Genomic DNA, 17,284 nt, shown 5'->3' on the forward strand with positions numbered 1-17,284 from the left:
AACCAGCCACTTACTAAAGATACGTCGCCTACGCTCAAATACAGGCTGTCGCTGTAATGACTACTGTGGACGATGCCAGATTATGTAAGGCCCTGCACGCCAGTGCCACGTGCGGCTGAGTTGCTAGCTAAGTTACTATGGAGACGGAATGTTTATTTGCATCTTAACTAGGCTTAGTGTAGCATGTCAGGTCGCTGAGCAGACTCTGTCCAACTCAGTTCCAAAACTACATCCCCCATTCACTCTATTTCTTACTCGAAAGGCTTCTTTTCTAGGATTAATTGGTTTGTGATCTAGGTGAATGTGCGACAGCCTTTGCTTGGCCAGCTCTCTTTGATCATTCTGGTCTTTTGTCGCAATGTCATCGTCCTCTTCTTCTTTACAAGCTCAGGAAATTGGCACTCTCATTGCTGTCCTCATAAAAGCTGTACGTCTTGCTTTTAGCTCAAATGTGAATACTGCCCTAACGTCTTAATTTTAGAAAAATCTTCCGAATCGCCGCACGCTTGGAAAACAGGACCCGTACTGCACATTGCGAATTGGGCAAAATGCGCAGTCGACAAACGTAGACAAGCGCGGCGGCCAACGGCCAATGTGGAACCACGAAGTCCGTTTTCTAGTCTTTGAGACTGAAGAGAACATGAAAATCACTGTGCTCGATGATAATGACTCGCGTCCGGAGTTGATTGGCGACGCTGTTATTGACCTGAAACCTGTGCTGCATACCGCAAGAAAAAAAGAGCACGACAAGTGGCACGAAATACAGTATAGATCAAAATATGCTGGAGAAGTGTTTATTGAAATGACCTTTTATCCAAATGTTTGCTTACCATGTTACTTTACTAATATGATAATACTTGTTACTTACTCATAATACAGAAAGAATACGCTCGCGCGTATCGCGCCCGAAGAGCAGAGTTAAAACAAATCTCCTCATCAAAATCTTCGGCTGATAGCTACAATTGCGGTATTCGTCCCTTGCCGGTTACGCCTAGTCGTATGACTGAGGGCTCAGCTTGTCCTACTTCGCCGCAATCCATGCAGGCAGGGTCAAGACCTGCTTCAGCGACGTCTTCACCCATACCACATTTTTTTGGAGCTTCCAACATTGATAGGAGTCAATCTACGGTATCATTGACGCATCACGCGTCACCGCTGATGCCGACCAGGTCAAACTCGCAAGGAACGCTTGCATCTTCGCCATACAAGGTTCGAGTATCATATGGATCAGAGAACTATCCAGTATCTCGCTCGGCTTCTCGGCCAGCAAGCACATATTCTTATGACTCAACAGTTCTTTCAAATGTTCCTGACCAGATTCACTCTTTTTCTTCTCATGCGTTACCTCATGATGAGTATTATGACAATATAAGCGACAGCAGGCGCGATGAATCTGACTATAATACATACATAGGCGATGACGCCGATAGATTAGCAGAACAGCTTGAAAAACTGCGAACGGCTTCAAGGCAGCAGACTCCGGAGTATGAATATGACAAATATAGTGAACATGGACATGATAATATCGTGAGCCGTGCTAGATCTCCGCGCCATCATCCATCTGGTGCACGACGTCCGCTGCCGATGCCACCTGGATAAAGTTGGCTAGAAACGGAAGCATTTACAGATTCGTAAAAGTCAAAATTTTATGGAGCGCTGCTTTGCATACATGTGAATAGAGAGAGAATTAGACATTGGGTTTATTTTTGTTTGGTTCCATATTGTCATCTCATTATCTATGAATTGTTAGAATAGGATAGGAGTGACAAAATATTTGGCGATCTATAATAATATTGCATTTAATATATAGCCTAACAACATGGTTGTCATCAAACGAAAAGGAAGCGTGAGATATTAGTAAAGCGCAGTTGTAATCGTACGCGTTGAAAATGACGGTAACAATGACCACGAAATTGAGTAAGATATATTGTGACAAGGTAGTAAACCTCAGCTCAAGCCTAATTCGAAAAATTGATCTAAAATGAGGAAGAAAAAGAAAAAATGAAATTAGAACACTAGCGCGATCTTTTGTACAATTATCAACATTTATTCAACTATCCGCCATCGTAGATACATCATCAAAGTAGCAAAACCATTACAAAAAGATAAAATAAAACAAAAAAATATAAACAAGGCGACCATCGATACGAAAAAAAAAATTGGCGAACTTGAAAGGCAGGATCATTATGAATTACAAACAAGAATCAGAGTACCTGCAGTATACTGAAACCCATCACGAGCCCAAATTTGGCTGACCCCTTTTCTTTTTTTTTTCTTTATAGGGTCCCATGTTCTAGCAGCACTTTGATGAATCCTTCTTGCTCTCGTCGGGAGGATGAGAGAAATCAATGCGTTGACCCTCACCTGGCCGGGGAGCAGCCTCGTTGGCCTGATCTAGCTGCTTGGCGGAGACGATACGGTAAATCTCTGTCAAAATATTTTGGAAAGCGAGTTCGACGTTGGAAGCATCGAGAGCAGAAGTCTCAATGAAAGACAGGTTGTTCTCAGCTACAAGTAGCGTTAATATGACTCGTTAATAAAAACAATAAAATGATGAAACATACCCGCAAAGTTCTTTGCCTCCTCGGTAGGGACAGCCCTCAGGTGCCGCAGATCGCTCTTGTTACCGACGAGCATAATGACGATGTTGCTGTCCGCATGGTCACGGAGCTCTTTAAGCCACCGAGAAGAATTCTCATAGGTGCCGTTCTTGGTGATGTCGTAGACAAGCAGGGCACCTACCGCGCCGCGGTAGTACGCGTTGGTGATTGCGCGGTAGCGCTCTTGGCCAGCGGTATCCCAAATCTGGGCCTTGATGGTCTTGCCATCGACAGAAATAGAACGCGTTGCAAATTCAACACCAATAGTGCTCTTTGAATCACTATTGAACTCGTCACGAGTGAAACGCGAGAGAAGGTTGGACTTGCCAACACCGGAGTCTCCGATGAGGACAACTACATGATAGGAGTCAGTGAGGGTCGCTAACCACAAAGTATGGCGGAAGACTAAACAAAAAATATCAATTACCTTTAAAAAGATAATCGTACTCGTCCTGAGCCATTGCTGATGTGAGGATATGAGAGTAGATGGGGAAGATGTGTGGGAAAAAGCTGGACTGGAGGGCGGTCAGGCTGTGAAGCGGCCGCGACGAAGGGGGAGAGGGACTGCGGCTGTGGCACTACTCTCGCGAGTGCGCGACGGTTGTGCTGCTGCGTTGCCTTGCCTGCCGCCAGCTTGTATTCAAAGCAATAGCTGAAAAAGCCAGCCTATAACAAATTAAAAGGAAGCGTTCAAAATATAATACATTTATCTTGTAAAATGAAATAAACAGGATCATCTACAGCATAGACGCGTAATAGTTTTCCTGAAACACCTCATTTGCTCAATGTTTATCCATTTATAGCCACAAACGCGCTTCTTTAGATTCGTATACCACTGTGTTCCTTGACGCGGCACCTTCGCGCTTCAGAGGTTCTCCTTCGTAGAACCGTACTAGCATCCAATGGCCGAGCGAAAGAAGCTAAGACAGGAAGCAAAAGTGGTACGCGAATTTAATTAATATTATAATTTTTTCTTTGATATTTTGATCTAACATTATTGACTTTAAAGGTCAATGAAGCCGCCGAGCTTAAGAGGCGCGAGCATCAAAAGAAGCTCCACCAAAAGATCCAGGAAGAAGGACAAGCGCGTTTTGCTGGCGAGAGCAAGACCGAAGATGACGAAAAACCAGCTATTTTCAGACGATATGAGGCGTATAAGCGAGAATCGCAATTTCCCGTTGGCGTCAAAGACCTTAGGATTACAGTAGATCCGAAGAGTCAGGTCGTTGTGGTGCCGATCTGCGGTCGCCCTGTACCGCTGCACATCAATACACTTCGAAACGTTAGCAAGAACGATGAGGGAGAATATGTGTATGTGCGGTTGAATCTGGTCACTCCAGGTCAGATTATCGGTAAAAAGGATGAACTACCCTATGAAGACGCCAACGCGAATTTTTTGCACAGTCTTACCTACCGCTCACATGATACTGAGCGTATGACGGATATCTTTCGCAGCATCCAAGAGATGAAAAGAAATGCAATGAAGAAGGAAAGTGAGCGTAAGGAGCTGGAAGATGTAGTAACGCAGTCTAATTTGATTGAAGTCAAAAACAGACGTCCACTCCGGCTTGATAACGTGTTTGTACGACCTGCAATGGAAGGTAAGCGTGTTGCCGGTGTCCTTGAAATTCATCAGAATGGTCTCCGCTACCAGTCACCGGTTCGAATGGATCAGAAATTCGATTTGCTTTTTAACAACATCAAGCATCTCTTCTTTCAGCCTTGTGATCATGAACTCGTTGTTATTGTTCACGTACACTTGAAGCAGCCAATCATGGTTGGTAAGCGCAAGACCAAGGACGTGCAGTTTTACCGCGAGGCGTCGGACATCCAGTTTGATGAGACTGGAAATCGCAAACGCAAGTACAGATATGGCGATGAGGATGAACTTGAGGCCGAGCAAGAGGAACGTAGGCGACGGCATGCGCTCAACAAGGAATTTCGTGCTTTTAGTGAGCGCATTTCGGAGACTTCCAACGGAGCCTTTGATGTCGATATTCCGTTTCGCGAATTGGGTTTCTACGGAGTCCCATTTCGTGCTAATGTTCTGTGTCAGCCGACGACAGATTGCTTGGTACAGCTTATCGACCCACCGTTTCTCGTCATCACGCTTGCGGAAATTGAGATCGCGCATCTTGAGAGAGTGCAATTTGGACTCAAGAATTTTGATCTTGTGTTTGTGTTCAAGGATTTTAGCCGGCCCGTCACGCACATTAATTCGATTCCGATGGATAGTCTCGAGAGTGTGAAAGATTGGCTTAACGAAGTTGAAATTCCATACTCGGAGGGTCCGTTGAATTTGAATTGGGCAACAATCATGAAGACTGTGACCTCTGACCCACACTCATTTTTCGAAGAAGGCGGATGGTCATTTTTGGACAATGAGTCTGATGCCGACGCGAGCGATGTGTCTGAGTCTGAATCAGATTTTCAAGCGTCAGATTTGGATCCTTCGGATGAGTCTGAGGTAGAGAGTGACTTCGATGACGATGACGGTAGTGCGTCAGGGGGGGATGAGGACGATGATGAGGACGAGGAAGACGACGATGACGAAGATTAAAGTCTCTCTGTAATTTTATTTGCAAAAAATAAATGTATTGGATGTGTTTAGTATGATAATACAAAGTATACAGAATTATATAAAATCTTCCACGCAAAGATACAGACTAAGCGAACCCATTTGCGAGAAGCCAGCCAGAAGAGTCTTCTTCGCGTCGGTGTACATACTCTGCCATAGCCGGACCACCAAGAAAAGCAAGATATGCGGCAACAACATGAGCACATTCGCCAAGTTGAAGAAACATATCATCTGAGTTTGTTGAAAATGACTGAAGGAAGCGGCTGTCACTGCTGCTGCTGTTGTTGCTGTCGTTGCTGCTGATCGAGAGGGCGTGATCGAAGAAGGCATGACATGTACATGTCCACGCCGGAACCAAGACGCGTTCGTCATCCGCGCAAAATATTACTCGGTTACTACAAGTAGCCTGCTCGACAGAGCCAGTTTCCAGTAATCGTAAGGCCGCAACGAGCGAATGCGGGAGAAGAAAGTGCAATGTCGCCAGAGCCGACAGGTTGTGCTCTTCCTCCAGCGACTCGCGTTCTGAAGAAGCCAGCTGCCGCACAAGAGTACGTATAAGCACTCGCCTCGCTACTGCAGGATCCTGCTGCATTTCAGCTGCTTCCAACGAAGTCCAAGTCCATAGGACCGCCCAGTGCAGACAGTTGCTGTTCGGCGAGGATTTGAGGATATTAGAGTCAAAGGTGCGTGCGGCGTGAGTCAAAAAAGAATCTCGAGTTTCGCCTGACAAGCAGACAGCGCCTACTTCCTCAGCACACCTGGCTCATCTTCTTCCGTTGCCAAATGTCGAACTATTTGCAGCCGGGATTGTCATTGGCACCGGTGGCGGCAGAACAAGAAGCAGATCCAATATCGTCCACGTATCCACCGCCGCGGACTCAGACCCCATGGTTCTCTGATCCCACAAAATCCTTTCCTTCCCGTTACGGTCCCAATAATGTCATTTTACTACGTGCCCGTATTCGACAGCTCGCAAAATCGAGATCGCTAGACGAAATATATGCTCGAGCGGCGGAGTTCCAACTCGATCGGGCTCTACTATCGCCGATTCTGCGTGCTTCTGTACGGCACGCGAATTCTGCGCACGGCGAGCAGCATAAAAGTTTTCCTTCAACCACTGTTAATACAAAATCGCACGATGATCTATCTTTTGGCTCGACAGGTATTGCAGCTGGCGCATTATCTCCTGCTGTGGAAGACTCTGAGGCAGATCCGGGCTCACATTTGCGTACAGCCTCTTCTCGGTCCTGGGCTGATATTGTCAAACCAAAATCTAGTGGTCATGCCGCTGGTCTTTCCTCAACATCTACCGAGCCGGGGTCTCCCTCGTCTATCCCTTTTGTACCGGAAAACAATGATCACTTTCAAGATGCTGAATTCGTCGAGCCAAAGCCAGCAACACTATTACCTCGAGGTTTGGTTAACACTGGTAATATGTGTTTCATGAACTCGATCTTACAAGTCCTCCTCTACTGCGTTCCCTTTTACTCTTTTATAGATACCATGGCCAAGTTGCTTTCTCACAGATTTAACTCTAATACACCGATTCTTGACTCTCTTATTCTTTTCGTACAAGAGTTTGACGCAAAGTCCGCTGGCGGCTTTACCAAGGATAGCGCTTTGGCCGCTGCGCTTGCCGCATCTCTCGTATCAGCCAACGGAACTTCAACACCGCCAAATCAACAACAACAACAACAACAACACCAACTACACCAACAACCTTTTGGAGAGTCTTTTATTCCGGAATTTGTCTATGATGCCTTACGAGCCAATCCTTTATTCGCCAGTATGCGGCGAGGTCATCAGGAAGACGCAGAAGAGTTTCTTGGATTTCTTCTCGACGGCCTGCATGAAGAATTTGTTTTTGTTGCAAAGCAAATCCAAGCGAAGCTGGCCAATAGAGATAGTGAGGAGCCATTCAATTTCATTGAGTCTACGATTGCTGAACTCAAACTTGACGAGACTGTTTCGGAAGATGGATGGCTCGAAGTTGGCAAGAAACAGAAATTGGCCGTCACGAGAACTGTAAGCTTCTTTTTCCTTTTGGATTGCTGGAGCAAGCTAACCATTAATATTTAGACATCAGTGTCGTTTTCTCCTATCTCAAAGATATTTGGTGGTCAGTTCCGATCAGTTCTAAATGCTGCACATCAGAAGCCATCGGTTACTTTAGATCCATATCAGCGCCTCCAGTTGGATATATCCGATCCAGACGTACATACCATTGAGGATGCTTTAGCGAACATATCTCGTCCCGAAATAATCAGTCAATATAAGGCTACAGAAGGCAATATCGTGGAGGCGAACAAGCAGACATTTTTTGAAAAATTACCGAAAGTGCTTATCTTGCATCTCAAACGGTTTCACTTCACATTTCAGGAGGGTTCTGGACACGCATCTGTGCAAAAAATTAACAAGTCTATCGGCTATAAATGCAGCTTACGGATTCCACTAGAATGCATCTCACCTCAGCATCGCAACGAAGAGGTAAATTACAGGTTATTTGGAGTAGTGTATCATCACGGAAAGTCTACTGAAGGCGGGCATTATACCGTGGACGCACATTACAAGCCACAAGATCTGTGGCTCAATTTTGACGACGAGAATATCAAAATAATGAAGCCTGAAGATGTCGAGACCGAGTACGAAGACGAGTTGACGATGCGGAGGCGCTTTGTTGGTAGCGGCGATTTTGACCAGCGGACGGCGTATTTGTTATTTTACGAACGTGTATAGTGTTATTCTTTGTTTCTCAACTTCTCTTTCCACTATTTGTTCATAGTCTCTTATTTGTCATTGCTATTTGTTGGCAGCGTTTTTGCTTGATTTGAGCATTGGAGTGTGTGCATAGATATATCTTAAGTTTTTGATTTACGGACCGTTTGTACAAAAGCAGCAGAAGAGGCGTCATTTGTCGTACGGGTATTGCATGGAGAGCACAAATGAGATTGCTAATTTCAGTTCCTTAAAAATCTAGTGTTTATAATGCGTGTTTCCGTAGCAATAACTTTAACACTATTATTTCAGGCAGCGCAATGCTGCACAAAGCCAGGGGAACGCGTAGATGCGATAGAGTTCTTGCCGTGCGTCAGGGCAACCGTCGCCCATCTCGTCCTCGGCATGCTCTCCTCTTCCCATCCACCTTCCTTCCTCCTTCCTCGACTTACTGCAGCTGCTACCCTTCTTGAGAGAAGCTCCCTCTTGTTCGTTTTTTCACCCTTTCTCCGGTTTTGTTGCCTCGTCTGTCCTCTCGCCCGCAATGGCGCCGGCTCTGACTGGCTCCGCTGCCGCCGCGTCAGGGTCCCAACCCGCGACAGCCTCCGCAGACAACAGGCCGGTATCTGCTGCCGAAGCGGACCAACCGCAGCCTTCGCTACAGGCTTATTACAAGCTAGCTGCTGAGTACTTTGCCAATGCGACCACAAACCAGCTCCTTATCGCCAGCAGTATAGCCATCCCCCTGCTAACCTTGTTTTTTGGCGTACCCTTGTTCTTCCTCCTCGCAGGCATCGTCGTCGGCATCGTCATTGCCTTCCAGTCAGTTAATCCGTGGCGAGATATGGATCTCGAACCGTTGCCTTGGAAAAAGGATGGCTTGGCGCGTGCTGCGATCTTCAACGAAGTTAGTACTTGCTTTAACGATACTAGCCGTGTGCTTGTTCTTACTGACGATGTCCCAGGGCGAACTCAGACCCGTGATACAAAGCTCCTACACACCCTCGGAGCCAGTAGAAGAGGCTATTCAACGCGCTGCCGATATCATCGTTCGCGAGTATGTGAATAATTGGTTTGTCAATATATCCACTGATGACACTACCTTCATCAGGTAAATAAAACTGACTGATTCGTTGATCTGCTCTTGTTGGGCGATCTGGCCATTTTCTCAATCTCTAATTATTTTCCATGTAGTGCCACCCGAAAGACTTTGATTGACGCAGCCAACGCATTCTCTGGTCATCAGTCTCTCAAGCGCCCTGCCGATCTATTCCTCGTCCTTATTTTCTCCTCTTGTAACACATTTGTCGTTTTTCTTCGTGAGCTAAGGACCGTCAGCGCGACTTATTCTACTCGTGTGGGGGGTATACATGACTATATTGTTGCGAACCCAGAGTCTGCTCTTGCACAGATGGTCGACCCTGAGATCCAGAAACAAAAGCTTCGAAATGCTGCGAATAACCTTGTACAGACATTTTTGCCAGCACTTGATATCAAGCGTTCACCTGTTGCTCTGTTATTACGTGAAATTGTGGCAAGACAGGTATTGGAGGCCGCTGTTGATGCATTCTCGGATCCGGATGCAGTTAATAAGTGGATTCTCTACTTCTTGCAAAAAGAAGAAAATATTAAAGTGCTTGCCAGTGAAATGACTGAAGCTTCTAGCCAGCAGTCCGTCAGATCAGCATCTACTCCCAACGCTCTAGATTTAGAGAAAGCTGGATTTATGCCACCAACGCAACCTCAATTTACTGACGTAGTCACAGATCATCCTGAAGTTGTGAATGAACAGTCTTTTATTACCTCGCAGAATGCTGCGTCTTCTGTCCAGACTCTGGTTGATGATGCAGCAGTCCGGCGAGTTCCTAGGCAACCCGCACCCCCTCCTACCTCTGCCATGGCGGAAAGTTCTCTTGTGTCTGGCCAAGATAGAAACTCAACATCACCAGATTCTCAAAGTCCGCTTTCCGGTGCATCTATCAAGCGAGTTCCACGAAAACCAATTGGCAACAATACATCACCTCCAGGCTTTGCTGAGCCAGAAGAGAAGCCTGACATGTCGGATATTCCCGAATATCGGCCATCTACTACAGTACCTCCACCAGTCACATTTGATGAAATGTTTGGAACGCCGGAATTCATGGCCAGTTCGTCTAGTTTGGTGCGAGCACCTAGCACCTCATCAACTAACTCGACAATATCCGCGACACCAACAGCGGCAGGTCCTACATCCTTTAGTCGCAAGCCAACTCATGACTCGCCGCCGTTGACGTTATTTCAATCAAACATTATGGTCATTGATTCTTCGGCTGATAATAATCAAGCTGCAAAATTACTTACCTCCAGACCAATTGGGTTTTACACGCTTGTTATCGAGCCTGCAAGTAGTACTTCACCCGGCTGGATGGCCATGCGCAACCTCAGCGATTTCGAAAAACTGCATACAGTTCTGTCCAAGCTGGCAGTGCTGGCTGGCTTGAAAATGTTTCCCGAAGTGTTTCCTCCATGGAGCGGCGTGACGCGTGCGGATTATTGTCAAACCTTACAATCCTATTTGCAGCTCGTCGTTAACACTCGTGAACTGGCTGATTGCGAAGCGATGAAGAAGTTTGTGGATAAAAAAGAAACGACATCGACAGCTGGTGAGAAGAGGTGGCAGAAAAATCAGCTGTTCAAACATGCTGGTGAAGGCGTTCTTGATGCGATTTCTAAAGCTACGAATGCTACCTCGGCGAAGGAGTCTCGAAAAGCAATTTTGGGGGTTTTGGCTGCGGCTAAGAAACAATCCGCGGACTCGATTACTCGTACTCGAGATAATGCCTCTGCGACAACATCGCGTGCCCGGCAATCTTTTCTCGCTGGTCCTGATTTTTCTGGGATAGCTGCCAGTATGCGACACCTTACTAATGGAGTTTCCGGAATTGGTACTGGAAACGCTAATACTAACCAACAACATTTGATCGCCGACAGTGCACCGTCATTGGTAGGATACAATGCCGAGGCTAATGAAAGCTCGACAAGTTTGTCAAGCTTGGGTGACAGTATATCTATCGTTGGGGGTGCTGAATGTAGTGCACCGTCTGAGCCAGAGACATATGCTACAGAGTTGAGTCGGCGAAGATCAGTCATGAGCCCAAGTTCAACGTCGACTCCAACTCTTAACGTTTCTAGCAGCAGTACAATGCGGAGGACGGAATCCCATGCGTCATCCGAAGCCGATATGTACGAGCAAGGCTCGCCCCGCCAGTCTTTTTCAGCGGACCAAGCTCCAGCGACTGAATCCGACTTGCGTACTCGTGCAACAATTGATCATTCTGATATGCGTCGATCTGCTATTTTGGCTTCGCATCAAGAGCTGTCGCAGGGAGAAACGAATTCGTTGATTGATACAATTTTTCTCGCTACGTCTGAGCTGTATCTTCTGTCAAAAGCATGGAACGTGCGGCGCTCTCTGTTGACAATGCTACGAGGTTTACTTCTACGTAATGGTTCGTCGTCTGTGGAAGGGATCCGACTCGCGATTCAAACAGACATTATTGACAAGTATTCATCCGAGGAAGAGATTGCCCGGAAGTTGGATGACCTGATAAACGCGGTCTGGCCGACAGAAGAAGAGCAATCTCGGCGCGAGAAGGAGAAGGCAGAGACGGACTCGGAGGCGCTGCGCGCCGAGGCGCGGAAAATGTTCATTTCGCGGGCAGTACCAGACGCGATTAAGAGTGTTATGGGTGCGGCTGCGTCATCGCAAGCACTCGAGTATGTGTTTGATGTGCTGCAGGACCGTAATATTGCGAGGGGCATTGTGCTGGATCTGTTAATGGATCTGATTACTACGGCATTGATGTAATTCTTGTAGATTAGTGGCATTCTGTGTGTTTTTTTTGGGGTGAATTCAACATAAACTTTTAGATTTGAGGTATATTGTCTAGAGTAGACTTGTATACGCTAAGTAAGATAAAATCCGAGCTGGAGCGATCGCTCCGTGCTGCCCGGGGAGGTGTGTTTCGATGCGGCTTAAAGTATAGACAAAAGCGAGCCACACCTATCCGTGGAGCGCACAGCGCCGGGCATGCCAATGTTTTTGTTTGGCGCGCTGCCGATATCAACAACATTTGCTCAACTAGTTCCGCTCACCGCGCCTTCATTTCCGCAGATCCCGCGCATATATAAGTAATGGTCACCACCCGCTCCGCTACGGGCAAAACGCCCAAGAAGGCCACTAACCCGGACTTTGTGGAAACTGTTCAACGGAAGAAGCCACGTTACAACGCCAACAAAAATACAAATCTCGCCGAAGAAATGCCTGCTATCAATGGCAAAGCAGCCAAGGGTAGACTTGAAGAGAAAACCGAGAGTGCTGAGGACGCGCACGTCGAATATGACTTTGGTGGTCCTATTGGCGTCTCGTGCATGATGGTCGGCTTTCCGCTGCTCATGTACTATCTCTGGATTTCTGCTACTTACTACGGTGGAATCCCCGCCCGCGTCGCTGAGGGGGAAACCTTCAAGGATTTTGCGCTTCGTCTGTACGGCCACGTCCTCGAAGGTGCTTTCCCGGATGTTCGTGCTTGGGCTACTGTGTGGGGTTTTCTTTTCTTTGAGGCAGTTCTTTACGTAACGTTGCCTGGTGTTTCTACGCAGGGTCTGCCGCTGCCGTCTCTCAAGGGCAAGCGTCTGCCGTACTTTTGCAATGCAGTTTGGTCATTCTACACTACTATTACCGTCGCAGCGATTTTACACGTCACTGGCTTGTTCCCTATCACGACTGTCATTGACCGTTTTGGAAATATCATGTCAGTTTGCATTATCTCGGGTCTTATTCTACCGTTTTTGCTCTATTTCTATGCAATTGCGACCGGTAGTCAACACCGCATGTCTGGTTCTTTTATTTACGACGTGTTCATGGGTGCTATGCTCAACCCTCGCATTGGAATTATGGATCTCAAAATGTTTTACGAGGTTCGCTTGCCTTGGTTTATTCTCTTCTTCATCTCCATCTCGACAGCCGTGCGCCAGTACGAGACTTACGGCTACGTCTCGCCGCAAGTCGGTCTTGTTGTTCTAGCTCATTGGCTTTATGCCAATGCTTGCTGTAAAGGTGAGGAGCTTATTGTCACCACCTGGGACATGTTTTACGAAAAGTTCGGCTTCATGCTGCTGTTTTGGAATATGGCTGGTGTGCCCTTTACTTACTGCCATTGCACTCTTTACCTTGCCAACCATGCACCTTCTGAGTACCAATGGAGCATTTACTACAATGTCGCTATCTACACTATGCTTCTTTGCTGCTATTACGTCTTTGATACTACCAACTCTCAGAAGAACCGGTTCCGTCAGCAGATGTACGGCACTCTTATCAAGCGCAAGACTTTCCCCCAGTTGCCCTGGCAGACTATTGAAAACCCCACCTACATCAAGTGCAAGAACGGTGGCACTCTTTTGACTTCTGGCTGGTACAAGTATGCACGTAAAATTCACTACACCGTGGACTTTTGCCAAAGCTTGTCCTGGAGTTTGATTACTGGATTTGCTAGCCCTCTGCCATATTTTTACCCCGTTTTCTTCTTCTGTGTGCTGAGCCATCGCGCGTTCAGAGATATTCAGAGATGTAAGGCCAAGTACGGTGACGACTGGACGGAATACGAACGGCAATGCCCGTACTTGTTTATTCCATTTGTCTTTTAAGATAGAAGCTCTTCTGGACTAATTGGGTGGAATATAAGAGTATTTGATGCATTTTGGATATCACTTGTGATTTTTGGAAGCGGTAGCGGCTTGATTAATTGAATGAGGATCATTTTGGCAAGGGGAGAATATCAATTAATACTAGAAAGAAAAAGATTGGAGCCTTTTGTTTGTTTCTTGTAATATTACTATTTAAATGTCGCTAATATCGCTTGTGGTGTTCGATGTGCGCGTTATCTACTATAACTTCATTATTAATATGGAATAGGTGCCGCGCAGGATTTCTTTTCTGAAAAGCACGATATATCAAAAGACCCCCATTCCTCTCCGGTTACTCCATCATTCATGGCTCCGAATATTCTAATGCCTCGAATGAGGACTTGGAAAATAACACTTTGAGTTTTGCGTACGAATATGTATTCCTTTCGCTTGATGAAGGGTCAAGCATCCCAATGCCTACTGTACAATCTAATATCGTGTGATCTGCTGAGCTGCAAATCTAGCATCTCGTATTGGTGCTGTTTATGCAATTTATCAATTGGTTATAGCTTGCTTTTTGTCCCGGCTGTGTAGATTAGCGCAAACTGCGACAGGGCATACGAGAAAAAAAAATTGGTAGCCAGCGTTTAGAATTTTCCAATATAACAGGTGCCAAATTTTTGTATTCTAAACTGGGCCGCATCTGAGCTGAGATGCTAATATCCAACAAGGTGATTTATATCTTGCCTAATTTGGTAAATTTCGAGACACCCTAAACCGATATGAATTCTCTCGGCAAACATTCATAGGTGTTAGTTAAAAGTAAAACCTCTCCCTAGAGCGAATCTTTTAAAAAAGAATGAATCGAACGCGAGGCAACTTGCTGTTAAATTCTGCAAGTGCCAGCCAGTATGGCCGAGCGTCTGCAAGTCGAGCAGGAGTATTTAAAGACTTTAGAGCAGGAATCGCGTCCGGATTAAATAGAGGGCGTCAGGCGCCGCGTGTCATTGAGCGATTGGGCGAGAAGAGACGACAAAAGAGAAATTTTCAGAAAGTTGCAAGAAATGGAGGATTTTGGCAAGACCATAATAGAGGAGGAAATGAAATGCAGGTTGAGTATAGTATTAACCAGACAGCGACGTCGGATGATGCTAGTCCATCGCATATTGGGAATAATAAGCGCAAATACTCTGAAGATGACGAAGAAACGGATGAAGTGATTAAAGAAAAACTGCTGGATAAGTTTAAGCCAGTATCTGTGGAATCATCTGTGGACTTCACTCGAGATGCGGATAGCAAGCAAGGGGATGCGTCTTTTATATCTGAGACTAGCACCAGTATCGACTCTTCAATGTCGATTGATGATCGGAAGAAGATATTACTTGATCAGTACGATTGGGCAGCTATTTCCTTATTAGATCCGGTGAGTTACTTATTTTTATGCCAAACCATTAGGTCTAATGATTATTCAGAAACGAAGGCGTCAAGAGTATCCGTAATTCACAGGTAATCTCTCTGTTTTGTCGACTGCTAACAATCCAAATTTTCTCTAGCCTGAAAACGTCTCAAAGACCGGCTCTATCACCAACACAGATATCTGATTCTCCTTATAAGCTCCCACCTAAAATGTCATTCAAGCGTCGTCGCAACCAGCTGGAGTCATCTCCCGTTTCCGCAGCCGAGTCTTCGCCTTTGAAAAGATTAAATTTCTCTCGCAATTCAGGGAGAAATAGTCTTCAATCCAGAAACGGTCCTCAATCTCAGACTTGCAATAATAATTCTGAAGATCAGACAGTATTTTCGGTGCTGCAAAGCGTTGAAAAGGAAGAGAGAGAGCTTGGACTTGAGACAGTATCGCGATCTACCAGTAGTTACCATCCAAATACTTCATTCAACCCCAGTTCACCTGCTCATCCGGGACCATCTTGTAAAAACAATCAAGATTGCTTTGTCACCCCAACGAGCTCCTTTCTGGGTATTCCTTCTGAATCAGTTGAATTTGAGCAACTACCTATCAATTTTGAGCATGACCCTACAGACGACTGGGATGAAGCATATAATTCACACGCACGTGTGGATTTCGATACTAACTATTCTACGCCCACAAAAGTGAATGTAGCAGTAGCAAAGGAAGCACAAGAGGACTGGGATGAATACATGCATAAGCTTGCGCGTACTCCAGAGTCGGGTTTGAATGAAGCTGCTACCGAGGGTATGGCTTCTCCTAGTTGGGTGTCGATACAATCATTACACAAAAAGGATTCCAGAGATGGATCCGATGATAAATGGGTGCGCCTCTAAACATAAATTTTATGGCTACTATCTGTTTTTTCCTTGCTGCTACCTTAATTAAGTTTGCGACCGTCTGCGACGAATGAAATCTATTAACCATTTACTTTAATTCATGTCCTACCTACACCTTGGAGAAAAGGTTTCGGTCCAAAATCTCACCTTTACCTCTTTCCCAATTTCATCCACGCAGGCGGTTTAGTCAATTTATTTCCGGATCCACCGCCTAGTGTTCTACCAGCACTTCCAGTGCCGGTAGGAACTTTTTTGTTTTTCTTGTTCGCACTTTCTTCTTCTTTCTCCTTTGCGAGCTCTTGTTCCATGTCAAATGTTCTCATTGTAGAGATATCTTGCGCAGCTTTGAGGACTTCTGGTCTCAGTGGCTGCTCTGGTACATTATATTCCTCGCCTAGCTGCTCGGAAATCTTCTTTGTGTCCCATGAGAAAAATAAGATTTCGCGAGAAGCAAATTTCAAATCGTCGACGAGTTTCTTTGAAGGGTCAGAAAGCACGCGACGAGGCGGTATTATGAAGAAGTAAAATGGAATCATTGGATCTATGAGAGAAAATCGGACAAATGTCATCACGTCGTCGATAGTTTCGTCGGCCTTGAATGTGCTCATAAGCTGGGTCTGGTCAGGAAACTTGATTCGAATTTCAACCTATACAATATTAGCTCCAAAGATAAAAACTCATAATAAAAAACTTATAATATGAATGCGAATTTTTGCTGTACCTTTTCAATTTTTTTGATTTTATCCATTTCTTGCTTTTTCCGAAGCTCTTTAGTGAGCATTGGTCCTCCGTCAGTAAGTTTTCGCGATTTATTTGTTAATAGGCTTTGATATGCCTTTGCGCGACCGGCCGACATCTCATAGACACTTTCGTCGTAATCTGATTATTGAGGTATCGTCAGTAAATCCCGTTATAAAAACTATCCTTTTGTTGCTAATGTGTAATACCTGATGATATCTCTGGCGCCTTCTCTGATGGGGCATACACCGCAATGCTGCGCTCCGGCGGCTTCGTAGAGTCCTGACTAACACTAGCAGCGGTGCTAGGCAATTCTTTCGGCGGAGGCATCGACTTTTTGTCATCTGTACTAATTGGAGTCGTGGTTGATGTAGAGACTGACTTTTGCGAGGACTCGCTGACAGGATTCGGCAGATCAGACATTTGTGTTAAATTGACCTAATAGCGATATTGATCAATTATTCCTAAAAATCAGTTCTAATGCGAGAAATAATAGAAGATATGAGTTTTCTGGTAAATAGTAGCAGTAAGATGAAATGCTGGATATATTCTAGAAACTAGAATGTGGAGAACGCCACGCGCGTGAGGGCGATTACTTCGCCCAGATACATTTAAACTATAAATTCAATTCCAGCCTGGTGCAGCAATCAACAACACCAGATCAGCAAATATTCTAAAAGACTAT

At 45.5% G+C, this 17,284-nt stretch overlaps 9 protein-coding genes across 9 annotated transcripts; 6 read left to right on the plus strand and 3 right to left on the minus strand.

Annotated features, from left to right (window-relative positions):
* The first annotated feature begins 192 nt into the window (after positions 1–192).
* On the plus strand, positions 193–2,041 carry V2V93DRAFT_403171 (C2 domain-containing protein). Its single transcript, XM_066912616.1, has 3 exons — positions 193–427; positions 482–820; positions 880–2,041. Exons 1-3 carry the CDS (start codon positions 359–361, stop codon positions 1,597–1,599), a joined length of 1,128 nt encoding a protein of 375 aa, XP_066767804.1. The 5' UTR covers positions 193–358; the 3' UTR covers positions 1,600–2,041.
* Positions 1,796–3,120, minus strand: V2V93DRAFT_363928 (ras family-domain-containing protein). Its single transcript, XM_066908724.1, has 3 exons — positions 3,028–3,120; positions 2,565–2,954; positions 1,796–2,508 (listed from the first exon to the last, which is right to left on the minus strand). The coding sequence occupies exons 1-3, from the start codon at positions 3,059–3,061 to the stop codon at positions 2,294–2,296; spliced, it is 639 nt and encodes a 212-aa protein (XP_066767805.1). The 5' UTR covers positions 3,062–3,120; the 3' UTR covers positions 1,796–2,293.
* Positions 3,121–3,466: 346 nt separating this feature from the next.
* V2V93DRAFT_363929 (FACT complex subunit-domain-containing protein) lies at positions 3,467–5,245 on the plus strand. The gene is made up of 2 exons (XM_066908725.1): positions 3,467–3,541; positions 3,610–5,245. Exons 1-2 carry the CDS (start codon positions 3,503–3,505, stop codon positions 5,158–5,160), a joined length of 1,590 nt encoding a protein of 529 aa, XP_066767806.1. The 5' UTR covers positions 3,467–3,502; the 3' UTR covers positions 5,161–5,245.
* V2V93DRAFT_363930 (uncharacterized protein) lies at positions 5,178–5,920 on the minus strand. Its single transcript, XM_066908726.1, has one exon. It carries the CDS (start codon positions 5,768–5,770, stop codon positions 5,267–5,269), a length of 504 nt encoding a protein of 167 aa, XP_066767807.1. The 5' UTR covers positions 5,771–5,920; the 3' UTR covers positions 5,178–5,266.
* On the plus strand, positions 5,810–8,170 carry V2V93DRAFT_363931 (uncharacterized protein). Its single transcript, XM_066908727.1, has 2 exons — positions 5,810–7,203; positions 7,258–8,170. The coding sequence occupies exons 1-2, from the start codon at positions 5,962–5,964 to the stop codon at positions 7,912–7,914; spliced, it is 1,899 nt and encodes a 632-aa protein (XP_066767808.1). The 5' UTR covers positions 5,810–5,961; the 3' UTR covers positions 7,915–8,170.
* Positions 8,171–8,303: 133 nt separating this feature from the next.
* V2V93DRAFT_363932 (PXA domain-containing protein) lies at positions 8,304–11,808 on the plus strand. Its single transcript, XM_066908728.1, has 3 exons — positions 8,304–8,800; positions 8,859–9,004; positions 9,088–11,808. The coding sequence occupies exons 1-3, from the start codon at positions 8,438–8,440 to the stop codon at positions 11,738–11,740; spliced, it is 3,162 nt and encodes a 1,053-aa protein (XP_066767809.1). The 5' UTR covers positions 8,304–8,437; the 3' UTR covers positions 11,741–11,808.
* A 28-nt stretch (positions 11,809–11,836) lies between these two features.
* On the plus strand, positions 11,837–13,785 carry V2V93DRAFT_113683 (ergosterol biosynthesis ERG4/ERG24). Its single transcript, XM_066906761.1, has one exon. The coding sequence runs from the start codon at positions 12,067–12,069 to the stop codon at positions 13,576–13,578; it is 1,512 nt and encodes a 503-aa protein (XP_066767810.1). The 5' UTR covers positions 11,837–12,066; the 3' UTR covers positions 13,579–13,785.
* A 611-nt stretch (positions 13,786–14,396) lies between these two features.
* V2V93DRAFT_403177 (uncharacterized protein) lies at positions 14,397–15,858 on the plus strand (the record flags this gene model as incomplete). Its single annotated transcript, XM_066912617.1, has 2 exons — positions 14,397–15,063; positions 15,111–15,858. Exons 1-2 carry the CDS (start codon positions 14,417–14,419, stop codon positions 15,856–15,858), a joined length of 1,395 nt encoding a protein of 464 aa, XP_066767811.1. The 5' UTR covers positions 14,397–14,416.
* On the minus strand, positions 15,553–17,251 carry V2V93DRAFT_363937 (uncharacterized protein). Its single transcript, XM_066908729.1, has 3 exons — positions 16,809–17,251; positions 16,583–16,740; positions 15,553–16,508 (listed from the first exon to the last, which is right to left on the minus strand). Exons 1-3 carry the CDS (start codon positions 17,020–17,022, stop codon positions 16,011–16,013), a joined length of 870 nt encoding a protein of 289 aa, XP_066767812.1. The 5' UTR covers positions 17,023–17,251; the 3' UTR covers positions 15,553–16,010.
* Between the last annotated feature and the right edge of the window lie 33 nt (positions 17,252–17,284).

This window comes from Kockiozyma suomiensis, assembly GCF_038497685.1.
Source record: "Kockiozyma suomiensis strain NRRL Y-17356 unplaced genomic scaffold V2V93scaffold_2, whole genome shotgun sequence".
Taxonomy (NCBI): domain Eukaryota; kingdom Fungi; phylum Ascomycota; class Lipomycetes; order Lipomycetales; family Lipomycetaceae; genus Kockiozyma; species Kockiozyma suomiensis.